The sequence below is a fragment of the Cygnus olor genome, chromosome 4 (genome assembly GCF_009769625.2).
Source record: "Cygnus olor isolate bCygOlo1 chromosome 4, bCygOlo1.pri.v2, whole genome shotgun sequence".
NCBI lineage: Eukaryota > Metazoa > Chordata > Aves > Anseriformes > Anatidae > Cygnus > Cygnus olor.
The window spans coordinates 43,523,440-43,541,122 of record NC_049172.1 but is presented as its reverse complement, the minus strand read 5'-3'; the positions used below and the strand labels follow the sequence as shown (position 1 = coordinate 43,541,122).

At 41.2% G+C, this 17,683-nt stretch overlaps 1 protein-coding gene across 2 annotated transcripts in view; it reads left to right on the top strand.

The window, feature by feature from the left end:
• SPATA5 (spermatogenesis associated 5) overlaps nt 1-17,683 on the top strand; it is a 189,810-nt gene that overhangs the window by 96,544 nt on the left and 75,583 nt on the right. The window contains exon 15 of one of the 2 annotated variants that reach the window (XM_040556387.1): nt 7,011-7,114. The exons of the other annotated variant lie outside the window; for it this stretch is intronic. Coding sequence (XP_040412321.1) covers nt 7,011-7,076 — 66 coding nt within the window. The 3' untranslated portion in view covers nt 7,077-7,114. The remainder of the gene's footprint in view (nt 1-7,010; nt 7,115-17,683) is intronic. 2 annotated transcript variants of the gene reach the window in all.

The window sequence follows — 17,683 nt, the reverse complement described above, 5'->3', positions numbered from 1 at the left end:
ACACTTGCAGGTCAGGAGGAAGATTCCCTTCTCTTCTGTTTTTGCTGTGTACAAAGTACGAGCAGAACAGGGTAAGGAGCATTAATCCTGGAATACAAGTGTCCCAGCAGGATTAGTGAAGCCATTAATGTCTCTGTAGACAAGCTGGAGAAGAGGGGGAGAGTTAAAGCAGTCTGTATTCTCTGTCCTTTATCCTTAATGTTCTTCTAAAAGTTCAAAACACTCATTATCATGCCCGAGGCAAAGTTCAGAGTTGAGGGATACTTTTTTGTGATCGTTTTTCCATCCAAGCCATTGTCCCTCCCCTGTGGGGATCAGGAGGAGGTTCACGTGTATCAGGAGAGGCAAGGAGCTGTCTGCTGAAACGTGCCCTTTGCTATAAAGTGTTGTAAAAAGCTGTTCACTGCTTCAAACACGCCAGTGTGGGAGAGGGGCAGGCTGAATTGAGACAGGGGGAAAGGCTCTGGGGCCTCCCTCTGATACATATCCCACCCAAAATCTGCAGCAGGCTGTCCACCTGCTACGATGGCAGACTTTGGTGCTAGGGAGAGGTTGCTGTGAGGTGAAGTAACATGAATACACGCCATCTTCCTACCGGAGCTCGGGAATATTTAGCATGTACGGTCATTCTCAGCTTTCTTTCTTTCATTTCTCTCATAGTGAGGACGTGTTCTTAAGGACAGAAATCACAGTGGCCTGAATAAGAAGGGAGCTGCTGACAGCTTTACTATTCTTTTTAATTGCTGTTATTCTCTGCTAGCTGTAGGACAGGACTGCTCCAGAATGCTGCTTTTCCAAAAGTGTGTCTGCAGGCTGAAGTATTCTGAAAATCACACCCCAAGAGTTTAAAAGGGGCTGTATTTTCGTGGTAAATATTTCTTACTACTTTTATTTCAAAAGTTACGCTAATGCAGAAGCTTCCATTTGCATTTTTGAGCATACGCTACCCCCAAAATAGCACCGAGCCTGCTTTATAGTTGACATTTGGATTTGTGCGCCGCTCCTGGTTCGGCAGGAATATTAGATCCCCAGCAGTAACTCCTCGAATTCCGAAATATTCTTCCAACCACATGTACAGGCAAAACAATATTCTTGCTTTATAAAGAAATGGCAAAATAAATCATGATTGCCAATCATGGGAGCATTCGTAAAACTTGCGTGACAAATTCAGTTATACTGAGGGCATGAATTTTTTCAAGGTTTTCATGTTTCAAGAAAGAAATCTTCTGAAGCTGATTACATTTGTAATGTATACCATGTGTGGAACATTGTCCTTTATTCTTAATTATACTCTGCAGGTTGCTGATTACATGTACCTTTTGAGTATATCCTTTGGCATCCACAGGCATAAACAAAGCTGCAGAGACTGCGTTTTCCTCTACCAGCAACGTGACGTGTTTGTGAATTAACCAAGTAGGCTTGGGTTCTGCGTGGATTTCCCCATCACTGGAAAAGGAACGTAGTCCGTTAATAATAGTGAAGATTAAGAACTGAATTAAAGAGAAAACGTGGGTTCATATAAAAGCCTGTTAATAAATAAGGAAAATTACTGGTCTTTTCAGTTGGAGGTTTTGAAGGGACAGTTTTAATAGCTTATGAGCTGTTTGCTTTCTTTTGGCAGTTGGGAGTAATTGTTTTCTTATGATTATAATCTCTAAGGATTACAGTGCTCTCGGTTTTTGGTAACTGAGAAACCAATGAGCTAAAAAAGAAAGCAGCTCCAGAAGGGGCAACGTGTGATTTAGGAAAGATCACGTGAAGATCGTATGGTTTAGAAAAGATCAAGCTACGGGGAGGAGAAACCACTGCTTTTTCTAGAGCGGTGTCGAAAGATTTGCAGCAGGAGGGATGTTCTGCAGCCTTACCCTGTTGCTGAGGGAGCCTCTTTGGCCAGCCAAGTTAGGTGTCTCGCTGCACGATGCCTCAAGCACAGCTCCCAGATGCATTCTAGAAACGGTCAGATGTTGGTTAATGGACCGTACTTCTGGCTCCGTCCTGTCTACTGTGCTTATCCTTTGCCACTTGGTGTTTCTGCACATCCTGAAGGGAATTCTGTCTCGCAGCTGGGGCACTGCTTACCCCTCCCGGCCGCCGGGGGTATGTGTGCCTTTCCCCCTCCCTCTTCCCCACATCTCCCTGCTTGAGAGAGGGACCACTCAGAGCTAGCTGCTCTTGCCAGGTTGTACCTGGCAATAGAGGAGAAAACTATTCGAGGCTGCGTGTAGGAAGAGAAAGGGACCCTCTAGAGACTTTGGTTTGTGTTTAATAGGCACGGCTGGCAGGAGGGAGCCCGAGGTGTGTGGGCAAGAGGCTACCCCATGGAGCAGGCAGGGGAAGCCAGGAGGCTCCTGGGGTGTCTGGGACCAGTTAGGCATGCCCGTGGATTTTTCTCCTTTCTGTTTGGAGGTGGTGCAGGTCTCCTTTGTAGTTGCAGAGGAAGTTGCTGGCTGGAGATAAGGTTGCTGAAGATCCGGACCAGATCAGACTGCGTGTCTGGCACTCGGCTCTAACTGCACAAGGAAGTCTTTCAGCATCAGAGTGAAATGAAACGCAGGTCAGAGACTATGGGGTCAGAAGACAAAAATTGCAAAGCTAGCTTGAAATTCCAGGTCAGGAGTTTTTCCTCCTTTCATTAAACAGAGCAAAGGACATTTGTGATTATCAGTGATGCTGATAATGCAGTAGTGTCTAGAGACCAGGATCCTTTTGTACTCAGCCTTGCACTGACCGCCTGGGCCATGAAGAATGCTCTTGGAACTCTCAGCAGTGCATGAAAACACCTCTACTTTTACCATGTTTTTGTGCAAGTAACCTGTGACTTAATCTTCCGAAAAAAAAAAAAAAATAGCACTGAAAACCTTCATATCCAAATTCCTTGACGCTTTGTTTAAATTATTCTAATATACATAATAAAAAACTTGATCATGTGCAGGGTAAACAAAAACGTGTGTTCCAGAGGCCACTGTCTCATAACCACATCCATCCTGGAAAGGAGACGGGGGATAATTCCTTTGAGACCATCCTGTCTCCTTCCCTGCTTCGATCTTGCAGTTTGTCTCCCTGTCGATGGCTTTTCTTCTTCTTTGCCTCATCCTCCTGTCCACTCCTTGCTCCTGGAGCTGCCCACATGTGGGGCTGTGAGCATTTGCCCTTATTGGAGATTCAGTCTTTTTGGTCTTTTAACCATCCTTCCTCCCCCAAAATGGACTTGAGTTTGTCTCTGCAACACGCCAGATTTTGTTTGCTGTTTGACTGGTTTGATTTGCTGTCTTCGAAGATCTGAATGATTAACTTTCCAAATCATTTAGCAGACATATCCTCCTTATTTTTTTTAATTTTTTAAGTAGTTTTAAACCATAAATAATAGTAGTATTGTGTATTTGCAATAAAGGTACAGCGTATTAATGTCTTGATGCCTTCTTCCCCATCCCCCATTGCCTCTTGTTGGGTACAACAGTGTATTTTCTCCAACGTTGAGACCCGAGTGCTTTCCTCCCATCTGATTTAAACCTGTGGGACTGTTTCCTTTCTCAGGTAGTGGAGGCTTTCTGCACATTGTGCAGCCACACATGTTGGTTTGTCGTTTTGAATTTACCCTTTGTTACCTGTCTGTGTCTGTCTGTGAAGTAACACACTTGATGAGACAGCAATTCGGTGGCAGCTTGCCACATATTCTTAGTTTTTCTTGGAACATTTAGTTTAGGAAGTGGACTAATTAGCGCGTAAACATTGTTTAGCAGAAGAACTCCAATTAGCACTGTTTGGCCTGGCTTCAGTGATAAACAAAGTTAGATGCACGTCAGTGTTTGTCCTAACAGTTTATAAAGACTATTTTGTGGTCCTAGGGGACAGCACACACCAGATACGTTAAATAGTCATTGCTGTCAAGGCCATGAGAAAAAGCTTACTGTGTCAAGCTTAATAGGCTGTGCATGATACATTAGCGGGCTCGTTTGGAAGCCTTCCATCAATCTTAATTACTCTGAAATACCAGCTACATCTTTCCAAACTGTGTCTTTTTCTTACTATTGTTTCTCTGCTACCATATGAAAAACATGACAAACCTACTCTGCAATTACTGTAAAATAATGGAATTTAGGTTTTCAGTGTGCATTTTACTATCATCGTTGTATTTTGCTCATTTTGTTAGATCCTAAAACAAGCTAGATTCGTACCAGCACAAGTATAGGCAAGCTTCTTGCTACAAGAAAATCACTGTCCTCATTTTAGCATGACAAAATTAATACCAATTAAAAGGTGGGATAAGGTCGGACTACCCTTATGTAGTAAGTACCCTTAAATTGTGAGCAGCCAAATGTAGTATCGTAGGCACGCTTTTTAAGGGAGAGGTGTTTGTTCAGCTACGGGGAACTTAACTATAAGAAATTGGAAATTAAAAGGTGATTGAATTGTGAAATAACCATTCTTCCTTTCCTGCTCCAAGTATTTTAGCCGCACTTTTTGTTGTCCTGCCAATTCCAGTCCTGTAGCCTGTAACGGAGCACAGCAGTTCGAGAGGATGGGTACATTTTTGCTCCATTCCTTTGTGTTGTGACTTCTAATAAATGTCAGGCAAACTGCAGCTGTGCTCGAGATTAGTAGTGGTATCTCTGGATTTTTTTCAGTATTTGATAACCAAAGTAAATCTAAAATATTTTGTGTGTATTGAAACTACTTAAGCTAATTGAATTAATCCTAACTCTGCCTGGAAGAAGGAAGCAGGGAAGAAGCTCTTAAAGCTTTGCTGGATCAGCTGTATTTGTATTTCAGAAGTTGCTACAACTAAGGGAACCAAACAAAACAGGTCTGTTCTTAACTGTACACTGGTTTGGAAAAGGTAATTTGCATTACCTTCCTCCTTTAGACAACGAGGCCAATCCAAAACTTAGAGATGCTCAGGATGTTTATTCTTCACGTTCAAACTCTAGATTGCATGTATGTTGCTTGTCTTTAGACAGTGTAAGAGGTAGAGCTGTCTCTTTACTCAGCCCCCTGTGGTTAACAGAGAGTGAAACTGTGCCAGCAGCAGGGAGGAGGGAAGGCAATCTAATGATTAACTATTTATTGCACTTGATTGTCACCTGGGCTCCGATGTGCTGGTTTCCTGGTGTCTGAAATCAGGTCTCTGCGGCTGATGTTCTTGCTACTCCAGCTGCAGAAGGATAATGTGTTCCTCAAATGAAACTTTTTACAAGTATTTTATAGCAGTTGGAGAAAACCCTTCCTCCAGAAATAAACACAGGAATTTACTGCTGAAACCACGCTGTTGCTGAAGAGGATGGGACATAATTGGTGCCTCCTGGGACAGGATTTAAGTTACTTGTTATATTTAACGAAACACATTCATGTTTTCTAACACTTATTTTTCCTTTTTTGAACACTTTACCGCAGTTTAATATATTCTAAGTCACTGAGTAGCTATGTCTTCTCATTCTCTTCTATTCTTTCATTGTCTCCCTCTTTCCCTTTCTCCTCCTCTCGCTGCTCCCCTCGCAAGCTCCTAATAGTTAACGTGTGGTAACTGGCCAGATCCCAGTTAACAGAGGCTTATGTCTGATGCTTTACTCAAACACTTGAGGAATTAGCAAGTGGATGATGCTCAGGTCATATGGAAAGTATTGCTCCTCAGATGTTTTTTGTCTCCTAAAACCAGATAAAATAAATTAGATGATGATTTCATTAATTGGAAATAATAGCCTCTTCCTACCCGCCATTATGTGAGAATACTTCAGGGGAAAAGGCTTGTAAGATGTAAATGCTTTATTTGGCTGACAGTAATGAGTTTAGCAACAGCACATCTAAAACCAAGTCTTTCAATATATGCCATATTAATAGATGCACAAAAATTAATTCAATTTTAGATGTCCAGATTTCCTAACTATTCACTTTTGCAAATTTAGCTCTCGTGCAGAGAATTAATAAACGTTCTCTCATTCATTTCCAGTTTGGTCAGAGTTTTTTGTTTCATTTTTGTGCTTGTTTTTTGTATTAAAAGGGAACGCCCTTGGGCAATACCCCAAAGACTAGGTTCACAAAGAACTGTGATAATAAAATTCCCATATGAGATGGGAACTGATTGATGGCAAGGTAAGTTCATAAACACTGGTCCCAGAGTACTGACTGCTTGACTTTTCTAAAGGTCTGCTTGCTTTTCCCTGTGTCCTTGGAAACTTTGCTGGGGTTCCAACACCAAATCCATGCCTGGTTTCACTCCAGCATGTACCAACGTATGGTGTTGTGTACTTGTGGAAGTTTTAGAGAGATTGCAGGTGTTCTTTATGAGGGACAAGCTTTTGCAGCCTTAACTGTCAGGCAGCTGCTGTGTGACCATGTTCATGGAACCTTCCTTTACAAAAATAAATCTAAGTAGCAGAAAAGATACGAACAACTAGTGGAAGGCATGTGAGTGGATGTAAGGAGGGTACCTACAGATGTACGTGGTACTCTCCATCAGAATATTTGTGTGGATTGCAGTTTCTGTGATGGCTAAAGTCTGTTAACAGGTGAAAGTGTGAGCAGCTGTGGTAGGGTAGGTAAAATGCATCTGCTCAAAACCATATGGGAAACTCAAAGCAACCTAGGAATTAGATCTGAGTTTCTTTAAGTCCAGTTACCCATTTTGCTTGGCTACTCTTTTATGCCTTTTTCCCCCTCATTGATTTTTTTTGTTGTTTTAAAAGTGAGCTATAGAACAGGGCTCTAGTGAATTGAGCAGCAACTCATTTCCTTTGCAATCGCCAGGAAATACACTGAGCAATTAAGGATGGCTGGATGGGAAAAGGTCTTTCATTTCACTGAGATACAAAGGTTCCCAGGCCTTCCTGGCTTTTCAGCAGCCTACCAGGTGGTCCGACTTGGAGCTCAGTTCCCCGTCTTCCTACGTCCAGCGCAGCAGCAAACTTGAGGAAACGGGAATGAAGGCCTGAAGGATTTTTTAAAAATGTTTCATCACTTAACACTTCTTTCGCAATTCTCAGTTTCTGTTTCCTGTCTGCTTCTGTATTATCTAGATCAAGAACAGAGAAAAGCACTGCCACCAACAGCACATAGCTGATGCACGGAGTATTCCGTATTAAGAAGAAATATCTCAGCAATCCTTGCACTCTCAATGCATGTAAGGATTAGTAAGTACAATGGAAGTTTTAAAGGAGGCAAAGGGAAGGTGACTACCCATTGAATCCATGTGTATTGCACAGAGATGCTTAACAGCTGTTTTTCTTTCAAATGTTGACCTAAAAATGTAGCATGTCCCCAGCAATGCAAGCTCCATTTGGCAGCAAGCTGCAGCTTGTTGCAATGCAGCATGCCCACTAGTGCAAAATGAGACTATTAGTATTTCATGTGGAAACATGACTTTTGGCTTGAAACTGATAAGAGATCTACGAGATAAAAACAACTAAAAATTCCAACAAGTCCTAACAAAATACTTTTTAAATAATGCAGACTGAATAAATATTGTTCTTTATTGAAAACCTGTTCACCATTAGCAGCCATCTTTTGCCATTTACTTCTATAATATCTGAATAGCAATGCCAATAGTATTTATTAGGAGAAAAACAAAAGTTTGTTATTCCCAAAAGAATTAGGATCTCTTTATTCATTGCTGATTTATCAGTCCTGAAAGAAACTGAATATAGACATATATCTACAGACATTCATATCTAAAACGTAATCTGACTTGAACTTCTGGTTCCTTTCCTCCAGTGTGAACTCACTATCTCTTTTAAAAGAGACCTCAAGGTCATAACAGCTGGTAAATGTATTGAACTGTTTTATTCGTTTCTTGATAGTGCTATGGATTTATTTAGTGTTCCTTTGTGTGTGTGCACGCGTGGGTGGATTGTCTCAGTTTTGTCTCTCCTTTCCTTCTTGTTTCCCTTCCTTATTTTACTGTTCATGCTGTGGCAGTGCCTTCACCGTGGTTTTGAACTCTGATGTTCATAGCCAAATAATGCTATTCTAAATTTTAAATGTTTTCTGAACAGTAACATAGCTTCTGTGTCCTTTACCTCCACGGCTTTAAGTGCCCTGTGATCTATCTGTGAGAGTGATCACAGGATTAAGGCAAGCAAGAAGTGCTTGGCTGGGCTTTGCCCCTTCCTGGCTCTGTAAGTTTTGTTAGTCAACACATCTCCTGCCTCCAAAGGGAGAAAGCCGACTTGAGTGTCTCAACAAAGTGATGTGGGAATTAATTAATCGCATATACAAATTGTTATAGGAATGCAAAGAATGTTTTGGCAAGATTGTCAGATGGTATAAATTGGTACAACTCAGCTGAATGGAGCAGCAGCTCAAACATACATGGCGGATATTTTGGTATATGTTGTTACAGTTCTTCTCCTTTTGCTTTGAACTGTTGGGTATGTCATCCTCGACTGGCATTTTCATGCTTGAGATATGTAATTGTTTGAGAGAAATATATCTGAATTTTTTTAGCTCTGTAAAATGCACAGGAACAATTTCTAGAGTATCTCACTGTCACAGTACGTACCAAGTTTCACAGTTTGCCTCCACTTGTATTGGCATCTAAGAGGATTTTCTTTCTAAAAGGGAGGAGTACAGTACGTTACCTGTAATTGTAGAAGTCTTGTATTCATTTGAAAAGACCCCAGCTCCTCATAAAGAATGCTGTCTTGTTATCTATGGGGACAATCTTTTGTCAGCCTTCACAAATGACAGCAGGAAATTTCAAATGCGGTTCCCAGGAAGCCTCCGCAGCCTGGAACATCAGAATGCTGTGCTGTGGGAGCTCTGCTGCAGTCTGCTAGAGCTTTTGGCCTAGAAAAATGTTTATATATATATATTAATTTGCCGCATTGGTTTGCGGAATATAATCTGGTATACTATAATATTACTCTTCAGTTGGAGCAAAGAGCAGGAAAATAGGAAAAATATGTGATCCCCTATAGTTATTGCGGAGGCTTGATAGCATAGGCACAGATAAAGCTGTACTCCCAGAGTTGTGTTAATGTCATTGGAACACCTGATTTTTGTATAATCTCATATTTTAGAGAGCAAAAGAGACAGAGGGCTCTATATACATGTGCACATAATAAATGTCAGTCTGGTTTATTCTTTTAGAATTAATGTATGTGGAATGAGAGCTTCTGTGAAAAACATTAGCCTGGGTGAATATTCTTGCCAGTACAGCATTTGCATGATTGATGAATGATGTCTTGGTCATGGAAGCCCTTGAGGAACAGAATACAAATAGCCTTTTTTTTTTAATACTTTTTCAGAGATTTTACAGGTAAATTGTTGAATTAAGTGGAATTTTAAAAATGTTGTCTTTTGACCACAGTGGTAAAGGGTGCTACATTTCCTTCTCATGAGTTCCTGTTTGGGACAGACAAAGCAGATGTTTGGCTTGGAAGCAGGCTTTATTTGGCATAGTGGCAGGAAGTACTGAGAGATTTGCTATTGACATTTAATCCCTGATGTTTCTGTAGACTGTAAGACTTTTTTTTTTTGCTTCTTCTTTTTTTTTTTTTGCTTGCTTGAATCTATGTAAAATGAACTGAAGTCATAATACGTATTTGGCAAGAGAGCTGGAAATACTGTATTCTGTTTCTTATACTCTTGACAGTCTTACTCATAAATCCCAGTCCCCTGATTCCTCTGATCAGACTCACATTTTTTTTATGCAGGTGTTTAAAACGTGAAATTAGATGTTTCCCCCCAAAGCTGTACGTCTGATCTCCATCAGCACAGCAATTGAACTAAAGGGCCTGTCTTCCCAGTCGTTCTGGCTTAAGGAAGTTTCCTTCTGCATCTGGTCCAAAATAAATAAATAAACAAAAGCAGCTGAGACGATAACTGGTCCGAGAAGGCAATCAAGCTGAACTGCTTGGGCGCACTGAAATGAATTACTGTTCTAATAAACTCCTGTGGCTCGTCTGTAAAACCTCCATGAGGGGAATTTTCATGCACAAAGTTAGTTTGCAGAGATTTTTGCTGCAAAAATCTTAAGTGTAAAAAAAAACTTGACCTGTTTCCCTACATTTGCATCTTCAGCTAATAGTCTATCAAGGTACTATGGGTCTTGTTAATGTGGATTTAAAAGTAATTATTATGGTTTTAAAGCAATGCAGTATTGCAGAATACTTGGTAACTTGTTTCTTTCCTACATGAGCGTTACTGTCCCTTCTGGGTGATAATCGTGATCTATTACCTAGATAATACAGGAGTCTGATACCCTGGGCCATGCTGAAAAGGGCTCTTCTGTGCAACAAGTAATGTCGTCATAAACATTTTATATGCGGTAGATTTGAATCCTACTGAAGTAAAGTTATGGGGGGGGGGGGGGGGAGCAGAGTGACAAAAGAATTCAGCTCATGAACTTCATTTTGCATTGACACCTGAAGTACCTCCTTATTAGTGGACTGGATTCAGATAGTTTCAATGCTGTATAGTGCTTTGAAAAAAAATGCTTTGCAGGCAGGAGGGAGCCAAACTGAACCTCGCTTTTTGCTTCGTTGCTTTTGTTGACTGTGTTGGGAGGAGGTGCAAAGGGAATGTGAAGTTTAGGAAAGGAAGAGAAAATGATAGGGCTGTACCTCACCTACGTGTTAACCGCGCCTTGAGCTGAACATCCTAATGGTGATAGGTACAGTGCTACTGCATTAAGTGCAGGACTGCCACTTCCAAGGATGCTGCTTACTGCAGGAGAACCCAGCTGCTTCGGGGGCGGAACAGGGCTGTAGGACTGCTGCAGCTTGAACTTTGTCTCACGTGGGATATGCAAGAGCTTTTTATGTTGTACAATGAGTGTTCTGGAACCAGAATATACCTCCTGCTATTAGGCAGTCAATAGGAATTTAAAATGCTTTTTGTTCTTAGGGGTAGTTTTATAAAATCTTAACAACCAGTGGTTTCCCGTTTAATTTGAAGCTAGCTTAATTTACGAGCCTTTCCTTTCAAGATGGTCCTGGATTTACCACCTGAGCCACAACTTCCTTAATGTCATGCCAGAATAGTTTTAAGGGTAGGATATATTCAAATCATGTGGAAGATGTGTCCAAGAGAATGCGTGTGATAGCTCCCAGGTTGTGGTGTGCGACAGTCTGCAGGAGGTGACAGGTATTAGCCATTAACACTTTGCAGGAAGGAGTCCTGTGGAATTAGTTATCAACAAGAAGGAAGACTAAAACAAAATAAGGCTAATTACCAGTTTTTGCTCACTAGCTCTTTTTTCCTGCTGATTCCTAGAATGTAGGAACTCTGTTTCTCAAACCAGGTTACCTGTATAATTATGCAATTCTGTTATTACATAATAAATGTATGGTTACAACAGTTGTGTCACCTGTAGCTGTTCCTGGGTGGCACTGAAAAAGGCAGTGTTACTCAAAAGCCGTTTGAACCAGAAGAAATAGCGAACCACCTAGCGCACAGGTGAGGAGTACTGGGCACGTGAAAAGCTCTTCTTCTTTGGAGCAGAAGGCTTCAAGCAGTGCATCGTGCAATGTGAGTAATTAAAACATTATAAAGGCTTCATCTGAAGCACAGTGCTCCTCCAGCCCTCCTGCAACTGGAGTGGTTTTCATTCTGTATTTTAGTCACAGGTCTTGTTTTTGTTTAGGTAATCTTTATATCAGCTTTCAGGGTACGTTCCTGCGCATAGTCTTTCCTCGTTCTGACAGCCAGAAATGGTTTCCAGTCCATTGTTTCTAAAACTTTGCTAGGATATCTAAGAATGAAATGAAACTGCCTCAGGTCCAAGAAACGTATGCATTAATGGTGTCAGAATTAGGGTTTGGAGCACTTTGAATTTCCGCTATTCCCACTGCAGTCTCCAGTCTATCATCAGGCCTTTCTGTGCAGGACGAGCTGACAAAAAATCAGGATAGGAAAGAATTTTATGACTCAGGTTGTAGTCACATTTTTCACAGGCACGTTGCAGAAGCCAGCCTGCTGATGGCACGGCCATCCCCCAGGTCAGGGCGAGGACTGGCAGGAGAGGGGGCTGCAGCTCGCCTTTTGCGTAAGACTTTGTTGTTTCCCTTTTAAAGCTGCTTTTGAGGTTGACTTTTTCCGCAAAGTTAAAAATAAGTAAGTGACATAATCATGTCTTCTGCCTGCTTGAGGAGCTGGAGCACGTCAAGAGCTTACTTTGCAGACCTCCCCTGGTGTTCGACTTGTGTCCCCCAGGCTTTTTGCTCCCTTGTCCACCAGCCTCACTAGCTGGAGAGCAGCAGGATTGCTGCTTCCTCAAGCTCCCCCTTTGCTCCTAGCTTCTGACATCTCTCTGCTCCCTGAGAAAAACAATCCTCAAGGCAGAAATGAGATTCTCCATCATTCCTGCCACTGCTGCTCAGCTGTGCCCGGCCTGCCCACGGGCCCTGATTGTTTGCCCATGACTGGTGTGATGGGAGGGGATCTCAGCAGCTATGGCAACCCTGTTCTCTCAGCAAAGAATACATATTTCTTGGCACGGGCATATGGCTGTTGAAGGCTTTGGAGCCCTCAGGTGTCCAAAGTCCAGTGCTGGCTAATTTGGTGACTTAAGTATCTAAAGGTAAGTGAGCTTACGTGAGGAAAGAGATCACCAACTCCTGAAAGAGGAAAAGTGCAGCCTGCTCTGCTGTCTTAAAGCCTGCTGCCTGTGCTCCTGAGCTCACCGGTAACTAAAGCGGATCATAAATGTCAGAAGCTTTTTAGGTGGGCCTGCACTGCCAGCATCTAATTTGCTCTGGGAGACTTCACAGTTGAGATACCTGAGGAGAAGGGGTAGAAATTTATGATTTTCTCCTGCTCCTATTACTTTTGATCAGAAGCTTTTTGTGTCTGGGAGCTAGCAGATGACAAGAATAAGTTTAAAATCTTTTAACGTGATTTTTATTTTCATTTCCTTTTTTTTTCCTGGTAAGACAAGTTAGCTCTCTGATACTTTTATCTGCAGTGTTAACATGACCACCGATCATTTCCAATCCCTGTAATTATTATTTTGTGGTCTTTTGGGAGCCTGCTGAACTGAAGCATTCTCTTCCCGTTGCTTTGGCACCTGGGAATTCAGGCTCCAATGATATTTTCCAGCAGATGTGACTATCGGTGCTTGTTTATTTTTAGCTGGGGATTGTGCACCTTGATCTCGGTGGGAAGCTTCCTGTCCTCATTGTCTTTTACAGCCGCTTGTAAAGGCAAGTGGCTTATAATGACCTACCCTTACTTCCCCTGGCTGCTTCCAAAAGACACAGGAATGTCATCATCAAATGTTATAATTTACTCAGGGACTTTCCGATGAGGACCTCACAGGTTTAACCTTTCCAAACGCTGTGTTTATTCAAGAGGGTAATAGCGTTGGTGGCTTGGATGTCGAGGCCAGGAAGTTTCCAGATCATAGCTGAGAAGTTCATTGATTTTTGTCCACTGAACAGTTTTTATTTTTGTGGAAGTGAACCTGTGTTTTGCAGTGAGGTGCGTATTTTAATCACCCCATTCCATTATCACCAAATTTCAGAAGAAAACAATTTTTATTTTTAATGTTACACATGAAAGTAGGTGAAGTTTTCACTGTCCTTAAAATGATTTTAAATAATGGAGAAGCATAAAACTTCAGAAATGTGTTTTTTTTTTTTCCATCATAAGTGGTAGAAGCCACATTTTCTAAAAACGTATTTAAGAACATTGTAAAATTTTAACACTTGTGTACGTGTGCCTGTGTTTGTTTGTGTGCATGCTACTGCACACAGCTGCTTATGTGTAGTTTGTGAGCTTCTTTATGCTTGTGTGACTCGACTGCATGAAAGCCTTGTGTACCAGGTTGTAATGGAAAGTTTCTGTCTTTAGTTTATATGCACCTTAACAAAATCTGGCATAATACAGATGTACACCAGGCTGTGCATTGTTACTGAAAGTGCAACGATTTCAACCTTTGTTAAAGCAAAAAGCATTCAGCAGGGAAAAGTTCTGATTTCAAGATCAGTACTTTTCTCCTGCCTCTGTGAATGCTGCTGCAATGCTATTTTGTCTGTTTCCTGCTACATGAAAAACAGTTTAAGAAGCAGATTTCCATCTATTATATTCTTTAGAAAACAGGCACGATGATCCAGCTAATGGTTGGGTTTAATATATAGGGGTTTTGGAATAAAGCCCAAGCTCACGAATCATTTCATCTTGCTCACATAACTTGTTTTGTCATTAGAGGGGAAAGAATGTTTGTTTCCTAAATACTCCATGTGGTAGATAGCGGAAACTACATGCACGCTACCTTTCCCCCAGGAAATTTTTTTCACTAACGATATACAGATTATATTTTTGGCAACTATTTTCAATTTTGGAAGAGTGACATGATACAAGGAACCCTTTTTAGTATTCAGTTGTTATGAAAAAAGAAAACAAACGTCTTTTTCCTTGCAAAGTAAGCAATTAATGTGAGTGATATTGCTGTTGATGCTTGCCATGTGATATGTATTATTGAGTAACATTGTGGGTAGAAATCACCCAGCTAATTCTTCAGGACTTTTGTGGAATGCTTTTTGAGGACCACGTGAGACCAGTGTGCTCTGCCATAAAGCACAGCTCCAGGTTACATCGGAGGAACCTTTCCACAAGAGGCTGAGAGCTTGCCTAGTGTTGCTTTGCAGGCAACAGGTATGACTTCTGGTTGTTTTGGTACTTGTTTTGCCTCAGTGTTGGATTGCAAGCTGATAATCTTATTAGTTGCATTTTGGGGAAAGGGCTCAGAGACCTTACATTCCCCTCAGTATTCTTAAAGGAAAAAGAATCTGTAGTTTCAAACACCTGTCCCAGTAGTACCTCCAGTGAGCTGTAGTATGATTCTCAGTGTACATTTGATCTCTTGGCATTTCCTGCAAAACTCTGATGTTTTCCTAATTGTTGTTTCATAAAATCACCAAATGGGAAAGAAGCAAAGTGACCTCCTCAAAACGTCTAAAATGTTTTTTTTTTTTTTTTAGAGCAGCAGACTATACAGAAACTTCTCTTTTCCACAGGTGATTCTCAGTTAGGCCATCCTTTTCATCCTTGACAAGGGGACATGATGCCTAAACTGCATCCTGTTGTCAGTGTGGATGTTGCAGAGCTTTTGCTTAATAAAATTAGACCATCTCTTCTATCACAGAAAAAACTGATTGATATTTTCCAGTGTCGTAACCTCTTAGAGGCAGATTTGTTATTTTGCAGCTGTTCCAAGAGTCACTTTCTTAAAATTTTGTCAGGTAAGGACATTAAGGACAAAAATGATGATTTTAGTGATGTATCCTACTCCTTGAATTCCGTTTGCCTTAGCCACATGGCAAGGATTGAATTCTGTGTAACCATGGGGTGACGTATCAGTCCTGCTATTTTGCTGACTATTTCCTGCTGTGAGAAACTAACTGAAATACATACTTGGGGACAAGCTTCTTGCCCTTAGATGTTCACAGTAGCATCCTAGGTGTGTGGTAATACTGCCTCTTTCATCCTCAGCTACTGCTGTTCTCATCGGACTCTGTAGGTGCTTGCTCCTTTAGCCGTAGAAGGCAAGCCAGGTTACGGAGTAGGGTAAGCACCCTAACTCCCTCTTGGGTGTAGGGAAGCTGATGGGAGACTTGCCCAAAAATTGGTCAAGAAAAAACTCAACTCAGCTGTATAACTGAGATTCCTCTGAGGTTGTCGTTCCTCTGTCTAAAATAGTATTGCTGGTGAATGGAGATATGGGACTTTTTTCTTCTTTTCCTTGGGGTCTCTTGTGGCTAACATTTGTCAAAACAAGGACAAAAAGCAAGCAGAAGGGAAAAATCTTTGTGTAAAAGCAATAAAATGGTCTTTGATGACTTGGTAGGCTGGTACAGATTGCTCCCTGTTTTGTTCTTAAACCATTTGTGTGCACTCCTGGTACAGATGCTGGGGGAAAAAAAAAACAACACCCTCCCAACATGTACCTACAAAGCTCTGTTGAATGGCACATCCTGACATGTGAAAGGAGAAATGGTGAGGCTGAGCTACCTGAAAGAATGGCTTGGAATTCCTGTGGCTGAGAGGAACTGCTTTTGAGGAAAGAAAGAAGGTGGGGAGGAGCCTGGGCAGTGATGAGTGTGCATGGGGGGCTGCAGGGAGCTGGGCTGGAGCTAAAAGACCACATCCGTGTTTTTCCAGGTGTCCCTTTTGTAATCATTCATTTTTTAGAAGAAAAGAGGCAGCAAATCCAGTCATTCAGAAAAATAAGTGACAACAAAAGAGAGAAACCAGACTTGTGCTGTGCTTTCGTTAACTGTTTTACTGCAGTTATTGCAGTTGGTACCTTGGTTTATAATGCTTTCTCAATTACAGTGTGTCTCCTACGTGCTCATTGCCCCCTCATTTATTCTCCATTACTTTATTGCTTTGTTTAATCCCTTATAATGTGTCTAACCCAACGTTAAGGCTGCCTGCAAAGTTCAGGCTGCTGTTGAGAGATTTTTGCTTGAAACAAATTAAACAGTTCCAAGTCATTGGGGTTTTTAGCGTGACAAAAAGATCTTTTAAAGCCTCAGGTTGTGCCAGAAATGAATGACTTCTTCACGGAGCAAGCAGGACCTCCAGAATCCGCGCTCGTGTTCTACCCAGGGAGATTTGGGAGGCCCCCTCCGTACTTGAAACATATATAAATGATGAAAACAATTAAATGTGTACATACTTTACAAGATTTAACTTGACAAGCCTGAATAAACTAGCTTCTGCCCTGCACCTTTGTTCTTGCCCTAGGTCTTTCTGTGTACTTGCGATAGACTTTCAACTCAGTCAGAAAAATTCTTCCTAACCAAAAGGCTTGGCATCAGAATTAAAACAACTGTTTAAAGAATTGCTCATACTTCTCCCATTGCTGTGGCAATATGACTATTACAGGTAGAAAAATCAAGCCACAAAATTCTTCAGAGTCCCTCTTGGTACAGTTTTTCTGTGCATGTATTTTCACAAAAGGATGTCCTGCAAAACAGCTTGCTGAAGAGGGGGAAAAAAAAAAAGCTGTGTGTGTGGTTCATTAAAGGTCTGTGTGTTTTTCAGGTTAAGTTTACATCTTTACTTTACGTTGTTTCAAGGTGAGTTTCAGTTATAAATAGTAAATCTGTCTGGAAGTCTGCACTGGTATGTCTTGCAGGGTAGGTGTAGCTGTTGGCTAGAACTCTCATTTTGGTATCTCGCCAAATTTATTTTCATTTTGATTTTATATGATTGCTGATTAAACAGAAACTATTTATATGTGGATGTTTAAATTCAAAATATTGCAGTCAATACTTGCAGAAAGGCAAATACTGGGCTGAGAATGTTTTTTCAAGCTTTCTCAAATGGGACTAATTTTACAGTGCCTGGCTTTGCGGAAGTGTCTTTTTTTTTGTTTGTTTTTCTAGAGATGAAATCTATTTCCATGTTGCTGGCCTTTTGATTTGGGATTTTTCAAGGTGTAGTTCCAATAGCTTTTTTTTTTTTCCTCCAATTGTGTTGCTCGTGAACTTGTTCAAGATGTCCTGCTCATTAGTGCAGATTAATACGTTGATGCAACGTTGTGAACCGGTACAAAAGAGAAGCCTAGCGATGCTCAGTGATAGATGAGATGTTTACATTTGAGTTAACAGGTATTTCAGCTTTCTGAGACGGCTCTACTGGTTGCCTGTCAAGAAGAGAATCACCTTCAAAATTGCTTATGTTGAATTTATTACCAACTTTACCTTCCAGCAGTAATAATGGTGAAAAGCCCTTTCTGATT